This window comes from Microcebus murinus, chromosome 1, assembly GCF_040939455.1.
Source record: "Microcebus murinus isolate Inina chromosome 1, M.murinus_Inina_mat1.0, whole genome shotgun sequence".
NCBI lineage: Eukaryota > Metazoa > Chordata > Mammalia > Primates > Cheirogaleidae > Microcebus > Microcebus murinus.
Genome location: NC_134104.1, coordinates 128,830,917 through 128,848,337, shown reverse-complemented (window position 1 = coordinate 128,848,337; position 17,421 = coordinate 128,830,917). Strand labels below are relative to the sequence as shown.

At 35.3% G+C, this 17,421-nt stretch overlaps 1 protein-coding gene across 1 annotated transcript in view; it reads right to left on the bottom strand.

Moving 5' to 3' along the window:
* Positions 1 to 17,421, bottom strand: part of KCNH8 (potassium voltage-gated channel subfamily H member 8) — a 361,558-nt gene that overhangs the window by 76,481 nt on the left and 267,656 nt on the right. Inside the window, exon 8 of the mRNA XM_012783282.3 lies at positions 8,870 to 9,067. Coding sequence (XP_012638736.2) covers positions 8,870 to 9,067 — 198 coding nt within the window. The remainder of the gene's footprint in view (positions 1 to 8,869; positions 9,068 to 17,421) is intronic.

Sequence of the window (17,421 nt, the reverse complement as noted above, 5' to 3'; positions counted from 1 at the left end):
AAATGTCCCTGCATCAAAATCTCAATGTCCAAGGAGCTATATTAAAAGTTTTTTAGCATCAAAATGGATACATTAGTGTAAATATGTCAATGACATTACATCTATCCTTCTGAACATTTCAGTACAGCCCCAATTCAAATTCCTTTTTTTCCTCACATTTAACCAGAAACTACCAAACATTGACATGTTAATTTCATTCTAGTCTCACACTGGAATTAAAATCCTCTCCCAGGTTACATATCATAACTTCTCTGTGGAATAACAGTTATTATGTCTATAAAATAACTCTCTTAAGAATGAGGCTTCAGTATTTTGGAAAGTTACTAGAATAGAGTTAAACTTAGGGTCCAGATACAGGAGGCAATATAAAGATGCAGAGAGAATGTGGACTTCAGAATCGGACCTGTCTGGATTTGAATAAAATAGGCTTTGCTACTTTACTTCCTAATTGTACAAATTTGGCAAGTTACATCATTCCTCTATGTGAACTCGTTTCCCATATGTTAAATGAGTATATTAGTACCTTACTTATAGGGCTATTTCAAGATTTAAAAAGCTAATATATATTTTTTAAAGTGCCTAGTATATGTATGAAAAACAGTGGTTGCTCAACTCATGTTACTTAAGTGAAAAGTGTTATCATGAATTTTCAACATGGTCACAGGAGTAAAATTTGGGGAAAATGACCTAGATTTAAGGTTTTATGGCAACCTCTTAAATAGTAAAGAGTGGCTTTGAGTGGTAAAAACTTCTTGATAAAAGAAATTCAAGAAAAATTCAATAAATGCCTGCTCCATGGGAGCACACATAAGTATGTATTATTCCAAATGTTCAAAAATGAAATGTCTCTCAACAGGTCAAAAATGTCCCAAGAAAAATGTATATCACTTAACAACTTAATGTTGCATTATATTTTTTGTAGATTCTAAAGGAAGGTTCATTCTTCTCTATTGTTTAAGAACCACAACAGTTCTGATGCTGAAATATTTTATTTGGAAGAGAAGATCTCTATCTATGATAAACACTCACCAAAGGAAAAGAACTGATTCTGGTCCAAGTTAAAGAAATTAAATACCTGTTTAAGGCTCTGTTAATATTCTTACGGGCTAACTGTTTGGACACTCTACCATCTCTAACAGTATATACCAGTCTTTTCATGGAGATGAAACTGAGTAGAGAGAACAATTTTATTTCATTTATTTTAACACTGCTTTCTTTAATTATGTGTATGATTTTATCTAATTTTGCTTAATTATAATATATAAAGCACTTTAAGTAAGAGAAGTAATATGTTCAGAATATTTAGCATCTTAATTGTACATTATCAATAAAGTGAATTACTGGATTAATTGTAGCATTCATGTGTTGCTAGAAAGTACTAGTCTATGTCTGAGTTACCATAATTTCAAAGTCTCATTTCTGCATACAAAACTACTTCTAATTTACATAGTTAAAATAAAAAATCCTGGCTTTCATAGTTTTTTTTCATTTTCCAAAGTTATTATGGCCTTTCTGTCTGTCACTGGTTATCATTTCAGCCTGACAAAGAGTGTGTGTAACTGTCAGCCAAAATCATTCCATCTGTTATGAAAGTTCTACTCAGGAACTTCTATATCCAGGTCAGTTTGGAAATTATCACTCACCATTCCTATATGTCTAGAAAATTTGATGCATATAATTTTTGAGTATTAGACCCACTAAGTGTATACAAGTCTCTCTTTCTTTGTGTAGGAGTTTTGCATAAAATGCATTTCGTAAAATCTTATCTCAGTATCAGGTACTTGAACGAACCTCAACAATTGGGATCTAAGAAGAAAGGAAGCAGATCACAAATGAAAGCACTTATGGAACTGCCCGGCTTTTTCTTTCTTTTCTTTTTCTTTTTCTTTCTCTTTTTTCCTCTTTCTTTGTCTTTTTCTTTCTTTTTCTCTCTGTCTTTTCCTTTTCTGTTCCTTTCCCCTTCCCTTCCCCTTTCTGTTTTACTTACTTGAATCTTGGACAAAATCGTTTTCCTGGAATATAATATCATTGCTTCTTTCTTTAGTCAATTATTATGCAGTGGCTTTGGAGTCTATGTAGGGGCTGTTTTCTATTCACATAAAAGGAGACCAGAGCTCAGTTTTGCTTTTTTTTTTTTGGTGTTTGTTTTTGTTTTTTTGAGACAGTCACACTCTGTTGCCCGGTCTAGAGTACCATGGCATCAGCCTCGCTTACAGCAACCTCAAACTCCTGGGCTCAAGTGATCCTTCTGCTTCAGCCTCTCAAGTAGCTACAGGCTACTTCTGCTACAGCCTCTCAGGACTACAGGCATGTGCCACCAGCCCGGCTAATTTTTTCTATATATTTTTAGTTAGCCAATTAATTTCTTTCTATTTTGAGTAGAGACAGGGTCTTGCTCTTCCTCAGGCTAGTTTTGAACTCCTGACCTTGAGTGATCCGCCCACCTCAGCTTCCCAGAGAGCTAGGATTATAGGGGAGAGCCACTGCGCTCAGCCCCAGAGCTCAGTTTTTGAGTAATCTTAGCTGCCCTCTTTCTCTCTCCCACCTACTCATTGCCCTGGAATTTTCCATTCTTTGTTACAAGTACCCTGAATTGTGGATGGCAGATGGCAAAGAAAACAGAGAGTGAGAAAGATTTCCTAAATGATGGATTTAAATGGCAGTGCAAAGATATCTTAAGAATAGCCTGAATTTGTGAACGCCATAGCTCATATAGCTCCAATAAAATTATGTCAGGGTACAGTGTATTGGGTGGGGGGACCCAAGGGAAGCCTTGACTGCTTCATAACAGTAATACCTCGTTTAAACCAGACATGTTCTCAGTGATGAGCCATCTTTACTATGAAGCTTTATCTAAACTCCAGGCTGAGTTGACGACCCCATCAATTGGGGCAAACTCATTAGGTGACTATAGGCAGTTGCTATTAAGTGTGACAGAAGAACTTTTAAAGACATGGAAAAATCTCAGTATACTTTGTTTGGTGGCAACACAAATATGTGTAGTTAGATATAAATGTTTCAGAAAAATAGAGGTATATATGTATAAAAAGACTGAGAAGCTATTTTCTGGGGGATGAGATTATGTGTAATTTTAATTTTGATCTATTTTCCAGTCTCTTCTAAATGTGTATTATAATAAGAAAAATAGAAATAAAAAAAGAAAGAACATCATCTTGCCTAAGTACCTATTTCCATTATTAAACTGTGAACTCCTCGAAGGAAAGCATCATATCTTAGTCATCTTTGTTTTCCCAGCATCTAGCACACTTCTTGGCATAATTTAAGTGTGCCATAAATATTTATGGAACGGAAATGAATCTCTGGTAGTTTGGTACTTTCTTTAAAAAGTTTTATAATAGTAAGTAAGTGGTTTAGAAAATGTATGCTGAACAGGTCAACCCCGGACATATCCCTTCAATCCACCCCTCTCCCCAAAGTCGACCTTTTAAAATGATTTCTTTTAGGTCTTCTTGTGGTTATCATCAAGATTGTAGACAAGATAATTTTACTCCTACTGCTTGACTCATAATTGTTAAGACAAATCTAAGAACAACCTCATATGAAAGATAAGAGCTTACCTCACTGCTAGCCCGCTTCTCATCCCACCCTTGATAGTTATACTATTTTATCTCATCTATTATAATAATTTTACAAGGCAAAATTGATATCAAAGACACATATAAAGTTGCACAAATACTAAATGTATAGCTCATTGAGATTTATCAAAGCAAACATAGCTATGGAATCACCCTCCCCCACCTCCCGGGTGAATAAACAGAATTTTGTCAGCATCCTGGAGGCCTCCCTTGTGTCCCTTTCCCAGTCACTAATCACCCCCCTCACCAAAAATAACTACAGTTACGAATTATGTTACAATCAGTGAGCTTTGCCTGCTTTTGGACTTTCTCTAAGTAAAATCATACAGTATGCAATTTTTTGTGTCTGGCTTCTCTGCTCAGCATTGTGTTTGTAAGATTCATCCATAAGGTTGTTTGACACAGTAGTTCATTCAGTCTCATTACTGTATAGTTCTGTCTTGAGTAGTGATTTCACAATTTATTTATTTATTCTCCTAGTAAGGGGCATTCTCATATAAAGGGACATTCTCATATAAAGGGGCATTCTCTTATTAATGGTATTTCCAGTTTGAGATTCTTAATAATACTGTATAAGCATCTATCTATCTATCTATCTCTATTGATGTGTATATGTATATGCATTTCCATTGATTATATACTCATAAGTGGAATTGTTGAGTCACAGAGTAGAGGTATATTCAGATTTGGCAGATGTTGACAAAACTGGACCAACTAACATGCCCAAGATAAGTACAGAAGAGATCAAAGTGTTCCATATCCTTCCAAACACTTAGGATTGCCAGTGTTTGTAAGTATACCATTCTGGTGAATGTAAAATGGTCCCTAATTTTGGTTTTAATTTGCATGTTCCTAATGAAGGATGTTGAGTACCTTTTAATGTTTATTGTCTACTCAAGTATTGAAATCTATTTTTGAAGTGCTTTTTCAAGCTTTTGCCCATTTTTTTGGGGGGGGTTGTCCGCTTTTATCTTACTGATTTATAAAAGTTCTTTATATAGACTAGGTAAGAATCTTGTGCTAGATAAACATTTGCAAGTATCTTCTATCCTGTGGCTTCTCTGTTCACACTTAATAATATCTTTTCACAAAGAGAAGTTTGGAAGTTCAGTTTATCATTCTTTTCCTTTATTGTTAGGGCTTTTTTGTTTCATGTTTAAGACACCTTTGCCAAATCTGAGATCATGAAAATATTCTCTTATATTATCTTTTAGAAGCTTTATTGTTTTGCCTTTCACATTTAGATGAAAATCCATCTGGAATTAATTTTACTGTACGGTTTTAAGAGGGATCAAGGTTGTTTTCCAACACCTAGATATACATTTGCCCCAGGAACATTTGTTGAAAGTACCACTCATGTCATAAATATAATAAAGTGACCCTATATGTGTCAGCCTGTTTCTGAGCTCTCTTCTGTTCCATTGGCCTATTGGTCTATTCTTGAGCCAACATCATACTTTCTTAATTACCGTAACTTCATAGTACATCTTGATATTTGTAGCCCAAATCATCCAATTTTGTTCTTTGTTATGATTGCATTGAGTAGTTTTCTCATTTCCACCAATTTTTGCAAACAGCCTCCCAATTTTCAAACACACACATACATCTACTTGAATTTTTATTGGGATTGCATTGAATGTTTAAATTAATTTGGGTAAAAAACTTGTATCTTTACAATGTTGAGTCCATCTTCACCAACCACCATTATTGTATACCCTTCCATTATCTTAAACCACTTGTAAATTTTCTCACTAATGTTTTATTGTTTTCTGTTTAGAAGTATTACAGATTTTTAGATTTATTCCTACATATTTGATGTTTTTATAATCATTTTTTGTATTTAATTTTCTAAATATTTGTTACTAGTATATAGAAATACAATTGATTTTTGGGTATTGCTCTTGTATCCCTCAATCTTCCTGAATTTATTTTATTAATTTTAATAGTCATCTGAAGTTATTAGGATTACATCTTCACTTTGGGTGTTTTCAAAGTTCATGTATATTTGTCTAGGTATAATTTTGTAAATTATTTTTGCTTAATCTCTTTGTTTTATAATTTTTAGTATTTTTCCCATTTATCAGTGGTTTGTACACTCCATAATCACAGATGCTTATATGGAAGTTTATATGATATCTTAAATAGAAGCTTAATACCTATTTAAAGATACAACCTGTATAACTCCTATGGAAATTCTGGTAGGTTCTCAGAAGATACCTAGATTGGTCCACTCAGCACATTTCCCCCCCATTTCTCTTCACCCAGCCTCCATGTATCTGTGCCCTCAATAAGGATTTGGAGTTTTTACAGTCCCCCTTCTCATTTAACATTACACTACCTACTTTTGTAGTAAATATTGCGTTCCTGCCATTGGCAATTTCATCAGCCTTGTGTGGGGGTTCCCAATAAGATACCCTAAACTTAAGTCCATGGTAATACACACTTTGAATTTTTCTTTTTAAAAATAAATTGTGAATATAGAGAGAAATATAGAGAGAAATCAAATAAAATATAGAGAGAAATCAAATAAAATAAATGTATAATATATAATGAAAAGGATATTTTACAAGAAGTTTGCCAGGTCTTAGTGAAGCCTAGCATTTAAATTCACTAAACCTAAGCTGCCTTATGTCTAAATTGGGGTATTAATAATCTTTATCTCATTGTGTTCTGAGAATTAAATGAATAAAGTGCTCAATATTGTGAGCTCTTATGATTAGTTATCAATGTTATGCAAGTAATTAGTTAATTAGGAAATATTAAAATGCAGGTATCATTTATCCTAGCCTAGGGTAATTTTCATAATAATACAGAGTTATTTCCCATAAACACAAATTTGGGAAGCTTTAAATAAATTCAAGTCACTTAGATGGCATTTGGCAATGGTTTCTTAAGTGCTGCTCAACTCACCTAAATGTTTTAATGCCACTTACAAATGAGCACTGATTTTGCACCAGGGTATTTGCTCAATAAATACTTAACAAACAAGTGACAAAGTAACATTATCAGATTATTTCCCATATCTTTTGGCCTTGTAAACAGTGTAGCTCCTTCCAACAGTGAACAGCAGGGAATAGTTGATGCTTTAACAATTTCTGATTCAGGACCACTCATAATATAAAAAGTGGATCAATAGAGAATAAGCTCAACTATCTAATGGAGTTTTTTAAATGTCAAATTAGTAGGCTTAAGCCTTGAGCATTTGAGCATTTCCTAAAATTTCCATCTGGAATAGAAGAAACATGGGCAAATATTAAATAAGTATAGACTGTGTTTATCTGCAAAATGCTTGTGATTTTGCTAGGCTGAAAGATAGGCTATCAAGGAGAATAGAAATTATACAAGTCATAATACTGGATTTGAAACAGCCACCAGGGGTCTAGCACATTGTAGCTCTTCAGAAAATGAGAATTCCTGCTCTCTGCTCCCTAGGCTGTCACTACTCTAAATCAGCCAAGAGCCTGTTACAGCTGCAGTCCCAGCATGCTACTTCAGCAACTCTGCCACAGCACTGCCTTTCCAAGAAATTCTGCCCGCTCTGAACTTCTTAACTGATTTGGCAACTTAGTACGTACTGCCCAATATTGTTAAAACTCTTTCCACATATTGCAGCACCAAACTGGCTCATAAGCTCTTTGAGGGAAGGTTTGGTTTTACATTTCCTTAGTTTCCCTGTGTGCTGGGTAACTAATTGTTTAATGACCCACATACTCACATCACAAGGAAGCCTGTAGGAACCATCCCCTATTAAAAGGTTCAAAACTCTAAGTGCTATGTTGGATTAAGACCATTAAGAGAACGTGGTAAAACAGGCTTTGAAGGGGGAATACTGTGAGGCACTTACTCTGTTCTAAGAAGAATGCTTACTTGATCCAAGTAGACTTCCACATTTCTTACTACTGCAATGACAGCAGTCTTATAATTCAGTAAAGTTTCCCTTTATATATTTAAAGAGAGAAGTAAGTATTCACCTGGGTTCAAACCTTGCCTCTTTTACTCACTGGTTGTATGGCATTGGGAAGGTTATTTTAATTCTCCACGCTTTAGATTTGTCGTCTGAAAAATGTGGATAATAATAATTTCAATCCTGTATCAGTTGGAAAGTTCAGAAAAGAGAAATTATACTAAATATTTCAACAGTGGTAATTTATTATAGAGAATTGGTTTCCCTGGTGTTGGAGGGCTGAAGGAGCAAAAAGGAAGCATAGAGGTTACTCGGACTTAATAAATGTAGACTAATCCACCCACTCTTAGAGCTGGATACATAAAGGGAAGAAGTGGGGTTATTAGAACACAGAAGAAGCCCAGAGCAGGAGCTGTCGGGAGCGTCAAGGAGCCAGGACTCTGACTTTGGACGATGTGACACCCCTAATGTAGGGATCTCTGGCAGGGTCTGACAATGCCTAATGATACTCAAAGTTGGAAGCCCTAGTTGCTGCTGTGATGCCTGATTCCCATGAAGGAACAGTGTGCACGCCAGAGCAGACAATCCCTACTCCTCTCCTCCTGCCTGCCAGTCTCTACTTGGTGCACCCCACTGGAGGAAGTAACTGAAATCAGTTGACAAAGAAGAATAAGGTTTGTGGAATTCAAACCCCAGCATTGCAAAGTGGAGTATAGGAAGGTAGGTTTGGGATCCAGAGAAAATAGCGTAACAACTTGTCTATTTGTTAAATGGGATAACAATTGTGCCAATCCTGTAGATTTGCCTTAAGAATTACTCAGGGTGTTGTGTGAGAGCATGTGGCACAGAATGAAACATAAAAGCAATTAATAAATGTTAACTATTATTGCATTGGCATTCTTTTTGTATAATATTTGTATTGTATTTTTATTTTTACTTTAACCGAATGATCTATGAAACATCCTTGTTTACCACATTAATATCAATGAAATTTGGTAACACTGGCTTGTTAACCATGAAACGGAGTTTCAAACATGTACCTGTGACTCAGACTCATGTAGCTCACAAGCACAAGAGGTAAATAGCATGTTAAGAAAACAAAATGCCTGCCCTTTCAAAATCAACCATTGAGTAGATGGCTGCTTATTCATCTGTCCAGAAAATGGGATTCATTTATGTCACAGACCTTCATTGCTAATCTGGATGCATATTAAAATGTTTGTATACATGTAGATGAGCAATGAAATTAGCGCTTTTAGAGTCGTCCAATAGTAACCAATTTATCTCTATTGTATTTCAGGACAGAGCAAACAGAACAGTGTTCTGGGGACACACGTTCCTTCTCTTGGTATGAAAGAAGAACTCTTACCACCAATCAACATGGTGCAGATGGAGAAGATCTTCTCTGCATCTGTATTGGCAGAGACGTTCCCAAATCCCACGCTGGTGAGGCTGCTCAGGGTGAAGTAGAGAGCAGCAATATAGGCACTTCGGATTGACGGGCCCCCCAGTGTATTATTGCCATAGTATGGAGATTCCAGTCTCTTTCCCAACTCATGAAGCCAACCTTCAAGCAATGGAAGAAAGAAAGTGAATTTAAGAATAAAAGGTAAAATCCCAGGTTAGCACATGGGTGCAATGATAATTGAACATTTGGGGACACAATAATTTGTTCAAGGGGAAGAAGAAAGTTAAAAGGAAATTAAAAGCAAGGTATTAGATTTCATTGCTACAAAAGCAAAAATATCCCTTTAATGCATGCTGTTCTCTATAATACACACAGCAGAGAAATATGCATTCCAAAGAGGATGGATAGTCAAAGGTAAGCAAGTTACTCTAATGCAAGAAACAAACTGCAGAGATTGAAACAGGAATTGTTACTCTCAGTTTCCGTGGGGTGCTGTGTATTTCATTAGCCCCATTAAGATCATTTCAATTGGAATTTCAAATAAAACAAAGAGGTTGAGTAAATAATTTAAAACCCTACTTGGTGATGAATAACAACAGCTAAAAAGTCTAGACTTCAAATAGGTGAGATGGATTTTATTTCTATCCTATAAAGCCCTCCCCTTTTTTATTCACTTGGGCTGGTACATAGTTGCCTTACAAGTCTTAGCTCCTGTTGCTTTACTCTGGAAACCTCCCCTGCAACCCCATTTTGCCATGAGGGTTGGAGGGGGGAGAACTTGCACAACTAGTGGATACCTGTAACACAATTGAATGCCTTCCTACAACTGTTTTATGATACTGGTGTATGTATTAATATGTGTCAACTGTATCAAATTAAATGCTTTAAATAGGTACAGCTTATTATATGTCAATTATACTGTAAAAAAGCTATATTATAATAATAATGAGGAAATAGCAAGAATAATATTAATAATAATGGCATTATCTAGAATGCAAACACAATACAAACACCACTTTAAAATTCTTTATTGAAAATATTTGCCTTTTAAGACTCTGTGTTTTATAATTCTCTCCCTTTCTCTCTCTGTATGCATATATGTTACTATACTATATCAATGCAGCTCAGCCCCTAAGATTCATAAGACCTTTGTTAATGGATGTTATTCACCAACCACTATTTTCTTATAATTACTTCATTCAAGGGCTGCTCAAAAAGAGATGAAAAACCATTACACTTTTAAGCAGTAAGAATACTACCACTATCAATTATACTTATAGATTGTAAACCTGTGTTAGGTAATTAAAATGCAAATTTGAAACAGCTGGGCATTCCTTGCGTCAAAGGGAAAGTGCTTAGTGGCAAGTACTGTACCTTATTCATTCTGTGTTTCTAGAGAAGTGTTTCTCAACCTTGAGCTTGCATCAGAAACATTTAGAGGGCCTGATAAAAAGAGCTCTCAGGGTCCTATGCCTGGCATTTTATTCATAGTACAGTAGGTGAAAATTTGCCTTTTAAAAATAATTTTTATTTCAGCATATTATGGGAATAAAAATGTTTAGGTTACTTATATTGCCTTTGCCCAACTCGAGTCAGAGCTTCAAGTGTGTCCATCCCCCAGATGGTGCGCACTGCACGTGTTAGGTGTCAATATACCCATTCCCCATCCCCCTCCCCCTCCCACCTTCTGGACACCCGATGAATGTTACTACTATATGTGCACATAAGTGTTGATCAGTTAATACCAATTTTGATGGTGAGTACATGTGGTTCTTGTTTTTCCTTTCTTGTGATACTTTACTTAATAGAATGGGTTCCAGCTCTACCCAGGATAATACATGAGGTGCTAGATCACCACTGTTTTTTGTGGCTGAGTAGAACTCATGGTATACATATATCACATTTTATTAATCCACTCATGTGTTGATGGGCACTTGGGTTGTTTCCACATCTTTGCAATTGTGAATTGTGCTGCTATAAACATTCTAGTGCAGATGTCTTTTTTATAGAATGTCTTTTTTTCCTTTGGGTAGATGCAAGTAATGTGTTTGCTGGATCAAATGGTAGTTCTCCTTTTAGCTCTTTGAGGTATCTCCACGTTACTTTCCACAGAGGACTTAACTAAAAATGATACAACCCATATATGACAAACTCACAGGCAACATCATAGTGAACAGGGAAAAATCAAAAGCATTCCTACTTAGAACTGCAACCAGACAAGGTTGCCCTCTATCAGTGCTTCTATTCAACATAGTGCTGGAAATCCTAGCCAGAGCAATCAGACAAGAGAAGGAAATCAAGGGCATCCAAATCAGGGCAGAAGAGGTCAAACTATCACTCTTTGTTGACGATATGATCTTGTATCTAGAGATATGTTCTTGTATCTAGAAAACCTCAAAGATTGTGCCATGAGACTACTGGAATTGGTAAACAAATTCAGCAAAGTCTCAGGTTACAAAATCAATGTATAGAAATCAGTAGCATTCCTATATGCCAACAACAGTCAAACTGAGAATTTACCTTTATAACAGGTCCCCAACTCATGGTGATGTTGCTGGTTGAGGGGACCACACTTTGAAAAACCACTACTTTAGGACAATGATTTTCAAAGCTGGCTGTAGCTGGGAAAGCTTTTTAAAAAATACACTGCCCAAGTTCCACCTCCATTAACTGAATTAGAATTTCTGGCGCCAAGTCCAGGCATTGGCATTTTTTTAAAAGTTCCCCAGTGGAAGCTAAAGTAAAGGTAGGGCTTAGAACCAGTATATTGTAGAATGTAGCAAAGCACTTGATTTAATCATATCAGTAAGGTTTTAACAAATGTTATTTTGAAAACTGCACTAATGAATGCACAAATGGTTCTCTGTGATAGTGTGAGATAATATGAGAACACTGAGACAGATACAGCAAGACATGTGCATTTGCAAATCTGTACTACATTTATACACAAAGTATGATGAACTTATTGTTTGATGATAGACAATAATAATCAAATGTGAGAGTTATATGTCATGAAAGGCCACTAATAAGTTAGGGACATTTACCCTGTCTAGACAAATTCTAGATTCAAACACAGATTTAAATCTGGACTCTATCATTAATAGGCTGGGGGAATAACTAACTTCTTCAAGCTTCAGTTTTCCCATTCACCAAAACAGGGATACTGTGTAACTTGTAGGGCTGCAGTGGCTTTAAAGAAAATGCCACATGAAGAAAATGCCAACCACTGTAACTGGCAGAGGTTTGGTGTATTATATCTCCTTTCTCTCTACTTCTCTGTTACTTAAATTGGAACACAGAAGGTACAAAGTTCATAAAGCTAAGAGAAACTATGAGGCTAAGAGTAAACTCTAATGAAAAAAGGAAGGAGGTGACTAAATTTATTTGGTAGATAAGGGATGGAATGTGATACCATTTAGCATTACTAACTAATAGATATGGGAGGGAGAAAAATCTAGGGGCTGCAGTTCTTAAAATTTGGGGAGTTATACACCCATTTGTAAATCTGAGGAAAGACATGGATCCTTTTCATAGAACAGCGTGCATGTGGAGACACACACCTGATCCTGTGTACATTTTCAGGTGATAAATGGCCTTCCACAACCTTTTCAAATGTGTCTGGTCCAATGACCCAGACTGAAAAGCTCTGCTCTAGTATTTTAAGTAAGAAAAAGGAAGAAATGGTGATAAAATATGATTTGGTACAATTTAGCTTAATCCCTTATGAAAAAAGGTTTAGATATTAAAAAAAACCTTTTATTTCAAGCATAATGAAAGAGATATCACAAAAGCAAATTAAATGTGTATTTAAATATTACTGGTGTATTTATATGCACTGTAGGAAGAAAGTCAAGACATAGAGGTAAAATCAGGAAGCAGGGATGACACCCGAATTTATCATCATGCTCAGGATAGAGATTTCTACAGGGGAGTGCTCTTTTAGGCAATTGACTGAAGTATTGTTGAGTATAGAAAACAAGGGTCTGTGTAACGGCCAGTGGGTTGGCTACTTTCATGCTTCTTCCAAGTTGTGCCCTGAAAGGGGTCCCACATTATCTCTGCTTTACAAAGAAGTGATTAGAGAGACTTGTCACTTTGTTCCATATTGGTCATTCTTGTAATTATAGGGAAGTCTGGGCAGCTGAAAAATGTCACTTTGCCCAGAAAGTAAATATTGTATGACCTAATTTTTGTTTTAGTTGATGCACAGAGGGAAAAATACCATAATAAAGCTGTTTCCTCTCAGCTGAGTCAGCTATCTCCAATCAGCCCATGAATACATAACTGGATCCATCTGTTGATCTTTAATTGAATTAAAGTATTCATCTACTTATGAAACCCAAAGTTTTCTCATTAAAAAGTGAACAAAAAAACCATCCCACATTAAAAAAATTTAATACATTTAATTAAAACTTCCTAATTTGAACAAAAGTGAAACATAAAAGTATTTTCTGAACCACATCAGGTTTCATGTCATTTGATTTCCTTAATAAAATAGGATAAGAGTTTGTGTTAGGGGACACCAACTATGTTCTCACTCAGTGCCTGCTCATTTACATATGTGTGAGACGCTGGGTCTCAGGAGTGGGTTCCGGGAGCAACACACAGATGAACAACAGATCTACTTTCATTGATACCTCTTTTCTGTCTAGCCAACTGTTCTGTCTATTTTGAGAAGCAGCTTGTTTTTTAAAAGGGTTGCCACCAAACTGTGCTACAGCTGACAGAGCAGAAACAATAATGATGATGAAAAAAACCGGTAACTTGGAAAGGAGGTAACCCCACAAATCCGGGGATTGGCGATGTGGGCTAAATAAAACTTTGTCACAGAACAGCTCATCCGAAATGAGAGCACATGTTCCACTATAACAAGACAACATGCCACTGTACTGTACAGAAGCAGCAATTTAACCAATTTGGAATCCAGTCCTTTTTTTATGCTGGAGAAACTCATGTCTCTAAAGGAAGGGATGTCCTAGAACAATCTGTCTGCTTCTGCTCAATTTTTTTTTCTTCCCTAAAGAACACTTTGAAGGAAAAAGCATACACAACATAAAGTAGAATCTAAATATATTGCCTGAATACACTGCCTCATAATAAAAACAAGAGGCATCATAAAATAATCCTGTCATTAGTAAAATAGATTAGATGGATAAAATAGAGTAGATTTGTGAAATGAATAGGCAATCAATTTCAATGGCAGACTGACTCTTAATGAACACACCTAGAAGAGCTTATAATTAGTGTGATAATTCAATCTACGTATTTTTCATTGCATACTTACAGTGGAGCCTGTATTTTACTTAATTATACACTTTTAACTTTAAACAGGAGTTTCCTCTTATTTTACTCTTTAGGTTTCTTACAACAATATACTTAGTTTTACTATTTATATGTGTACATTCACAATTTGTACAGGTGCGATCTGTTTTATACAACAGATGTGTTTCTGAAACGTTTGATTTATATTAGCATTTAGTAAATTAACAAGATATGTTAGGCTTAATATAAGAAATAAGAGCATGTTGGCTAAGAAAAACCCATATAAAACACTTTATATAAAACACTTTGGTCATATAAAACACTTCAGTAATATGAAAAACTACCTAGTAAAATATAAACTTGTTAAATCAGATTTAGATGTGTGTTTAAATGTGTGTATATAGAGAGAAAGAAGGGGGAAAATAGCAAATACTTAATCATACCTATAATTCAAAATGGTATTCTACTTAATTTGGTCTCAATGAACCATATTGTAATAGCAGTTACTCAGAAGCAAGAATGGACCCTATTCTATGGTATTCTTGTGAGCAGGTGAGCACATGGTTAATATTTTACTGAGAGCTACGTGTGCTCCACACACTCCGCTTGGGTGGTACATCTTCCATTTCACTTACATCACTAACTCTATGGAATAGGCACAATTATTATCCACATTTTGATTCATTATTTCATTTTGATCACAACTTATTATTGCTCTCTTATTATCTCTATTTTAAAGATGACAGAACTAAGGTTCAGAGAGATTAAATAACTTGTTCAAAGTAGCAGTATCAGGATTTTAACTTAGAGATTAATCATTTTATTTTGTTTTCCCCCAAGTGGCCTTTTAAGCATATTTTGATCTTTTATTTTCTTCAGCTTTATGAATTATAATTGACAAATAAAAACTCATATATATTTATGATGTTCAACACGATATACATATGAAATGATTGTCACAATTAAGCTTGATAACATGCTAATCAACTCACAAAGTTATCTTTTTTGTGGTGAAAACATATAAGATCTACTCTCTTAGCAATTTTCAAATGTACAATACATTGTTTTAACTATGTAAGAGTTCATTTGTGTAGTTATCTCTTGATGCTGTACAAGAGATCATTTCAAATCTATAATTTTAAATTGTGCCATGTTGAAACCTCTATTAAATAAGTTTGAGTTTCCGGTGCCCACTTTAGTGAAGGAATGTGTCCCCAAAGCATGCCACATTAGAGAAAATAGAATTAACCAAACACGGTCTACAATATAAACTTGGCATGCCTTAGTATTTACAACCTGAATATTACTTTAACAGTGATCAGGTGGTTTCAAATGCAAATTCCAGGCATAAAAAATACTATGGTTAACTTTTGCTTCCCACCCCTCCACAACTCTGAAGACCCATTTGACCCTCTTGGACTTCGTTAGGGTGAGAGGTGGAAAAGCACTGTGATCCCTGTGATTCATAAGGCAGTAGGTGGCTGGCCAGAAAAGGCAGAGCGGTGGAAAAAAATGATTAGGATAGGGCACAACATGAGAACATCTCTGCCCTCCGCAGCCACTTTAGCAAGGAGCTTTAGCATGGGACTAGCCAGATGCAGAGGTGATTGAGATATATCAGGATAAAAAGTCTGAATGTGTACGTTTTATGTGTGTGTGTGTGGGGGGGGGTAAGGGAGTTAATGAGAACCAAAGCATTTGTGAAGTATTGTATTTACTGCTACAGATACTTAATAAGGGTATATACGAGAGAAAAACTTGAGATTTCATTTCCATTGTTTCAAAAAATATCTATACTCCATAGCATTGATTAGAAACATCATTGATAAGAACATACTTACATGCTTGTCTCCATTATTCAAAGTTAGCCTACTGTCTGTGATTATACCATTTTTTTTTGTTGTTTTTGCTTTAATCAAACTCTTTGTCTTGGGATAATTTTAGATTTACACAAAAGGTGCAAAGAGTACAGAGAGTCCTTGTAAATCCTATATATTTCACCCATTTTCCCTCAATGTTAACATCTTACATTTTCATGGTGCATTTGTCAAAACTATGAAATTAACATTGGCACATTACTATTAACTAAACTATAGACTCTTCATATTTTTTTTTTAGTTTTTTTTTATTTCGGCATATTATGGGGGTACAGATTTTAAGGTTTCAATAAATGCCCATTTCCCCCCCACCCCCAACTCTTCATATTTTAATTTAAGAAATAGAGTTAAGGAGAAGTTTAGTCCCCCAAACTCACTTTCAACCCCCTTCCCCCTACACCATTTTATGTGACCAAGGATAAGACTAAAAGGGCACAGGGCTATCGTGGCATTTAATATCGATTTGTTGATTCCACTGAGAGGAAGGCATTGGTAAATTTGAGGCTTCAATTTGACAGGAAAATAGTCACTAGTTGGGGTTCCCATTAATCTCAGACTTTGATTCTCATAAACTAAGAGGTAGATATCTTACATTTCTGAAGTGGTACAATCTACTTTTGAGGTAAAAGTTTGAAACAAAAATAATCATAAAATAGTAGAGCCTGGACTTTTCAGTCAGGAAATTGGGGTTCTATTTTTATTCTTGTCCCTAACTAAGTAGCTGTGTGATCCCTTGTGGTCTTTCATTTTTCCTAATCTCTAGGCTCTCTTTCAGATCTAAGATTTTGTAAAATAAGATCCTGTAATGTTTCTTCACAAATGGTTGACTTTGTTTTTTTTTTTAAAGCGAAATGCTTATATAAAAATCTATGACTTTTTGAATTCCTCTGTCATTTGTTTTTAATTATGTGAGTGAAGATCCATCAGCAAATATTGATGAGCTAAAGATGGAAGGTTTTTACATTTTGATGCATGTATTCCTTCTACTCTATTTCCATCACTGAACAGTCTTTCAGAGCAAGAAATATTATATGCTGTTAGCACTGTCAAGAAAAAAAATGTACCACTTGTGCTAAAAACTAGTCCAGGGTTTGTCAGTTCTTTATAGTCTACTTAAAATTTGAAAAGTTTGTACAATAGAAACTTCCTGAATAAGTGATTCCTGAGGTACAACATTTCACCTAAGAAATGATTAATTTAAAGGTTGTACACTATTGTAAACTACCAAAATAGGTCATCATCACATGTACCAAAAAACAAGCAAACAAAACTCTGGAAAGAATGAAAACGTTGAACAATCGGAAACCACAGTTGAGCAGCTACTGTAGAGTTTTCTGATTGATTCTAAGAAGCAGCAGAACAGGCCATCTGTTT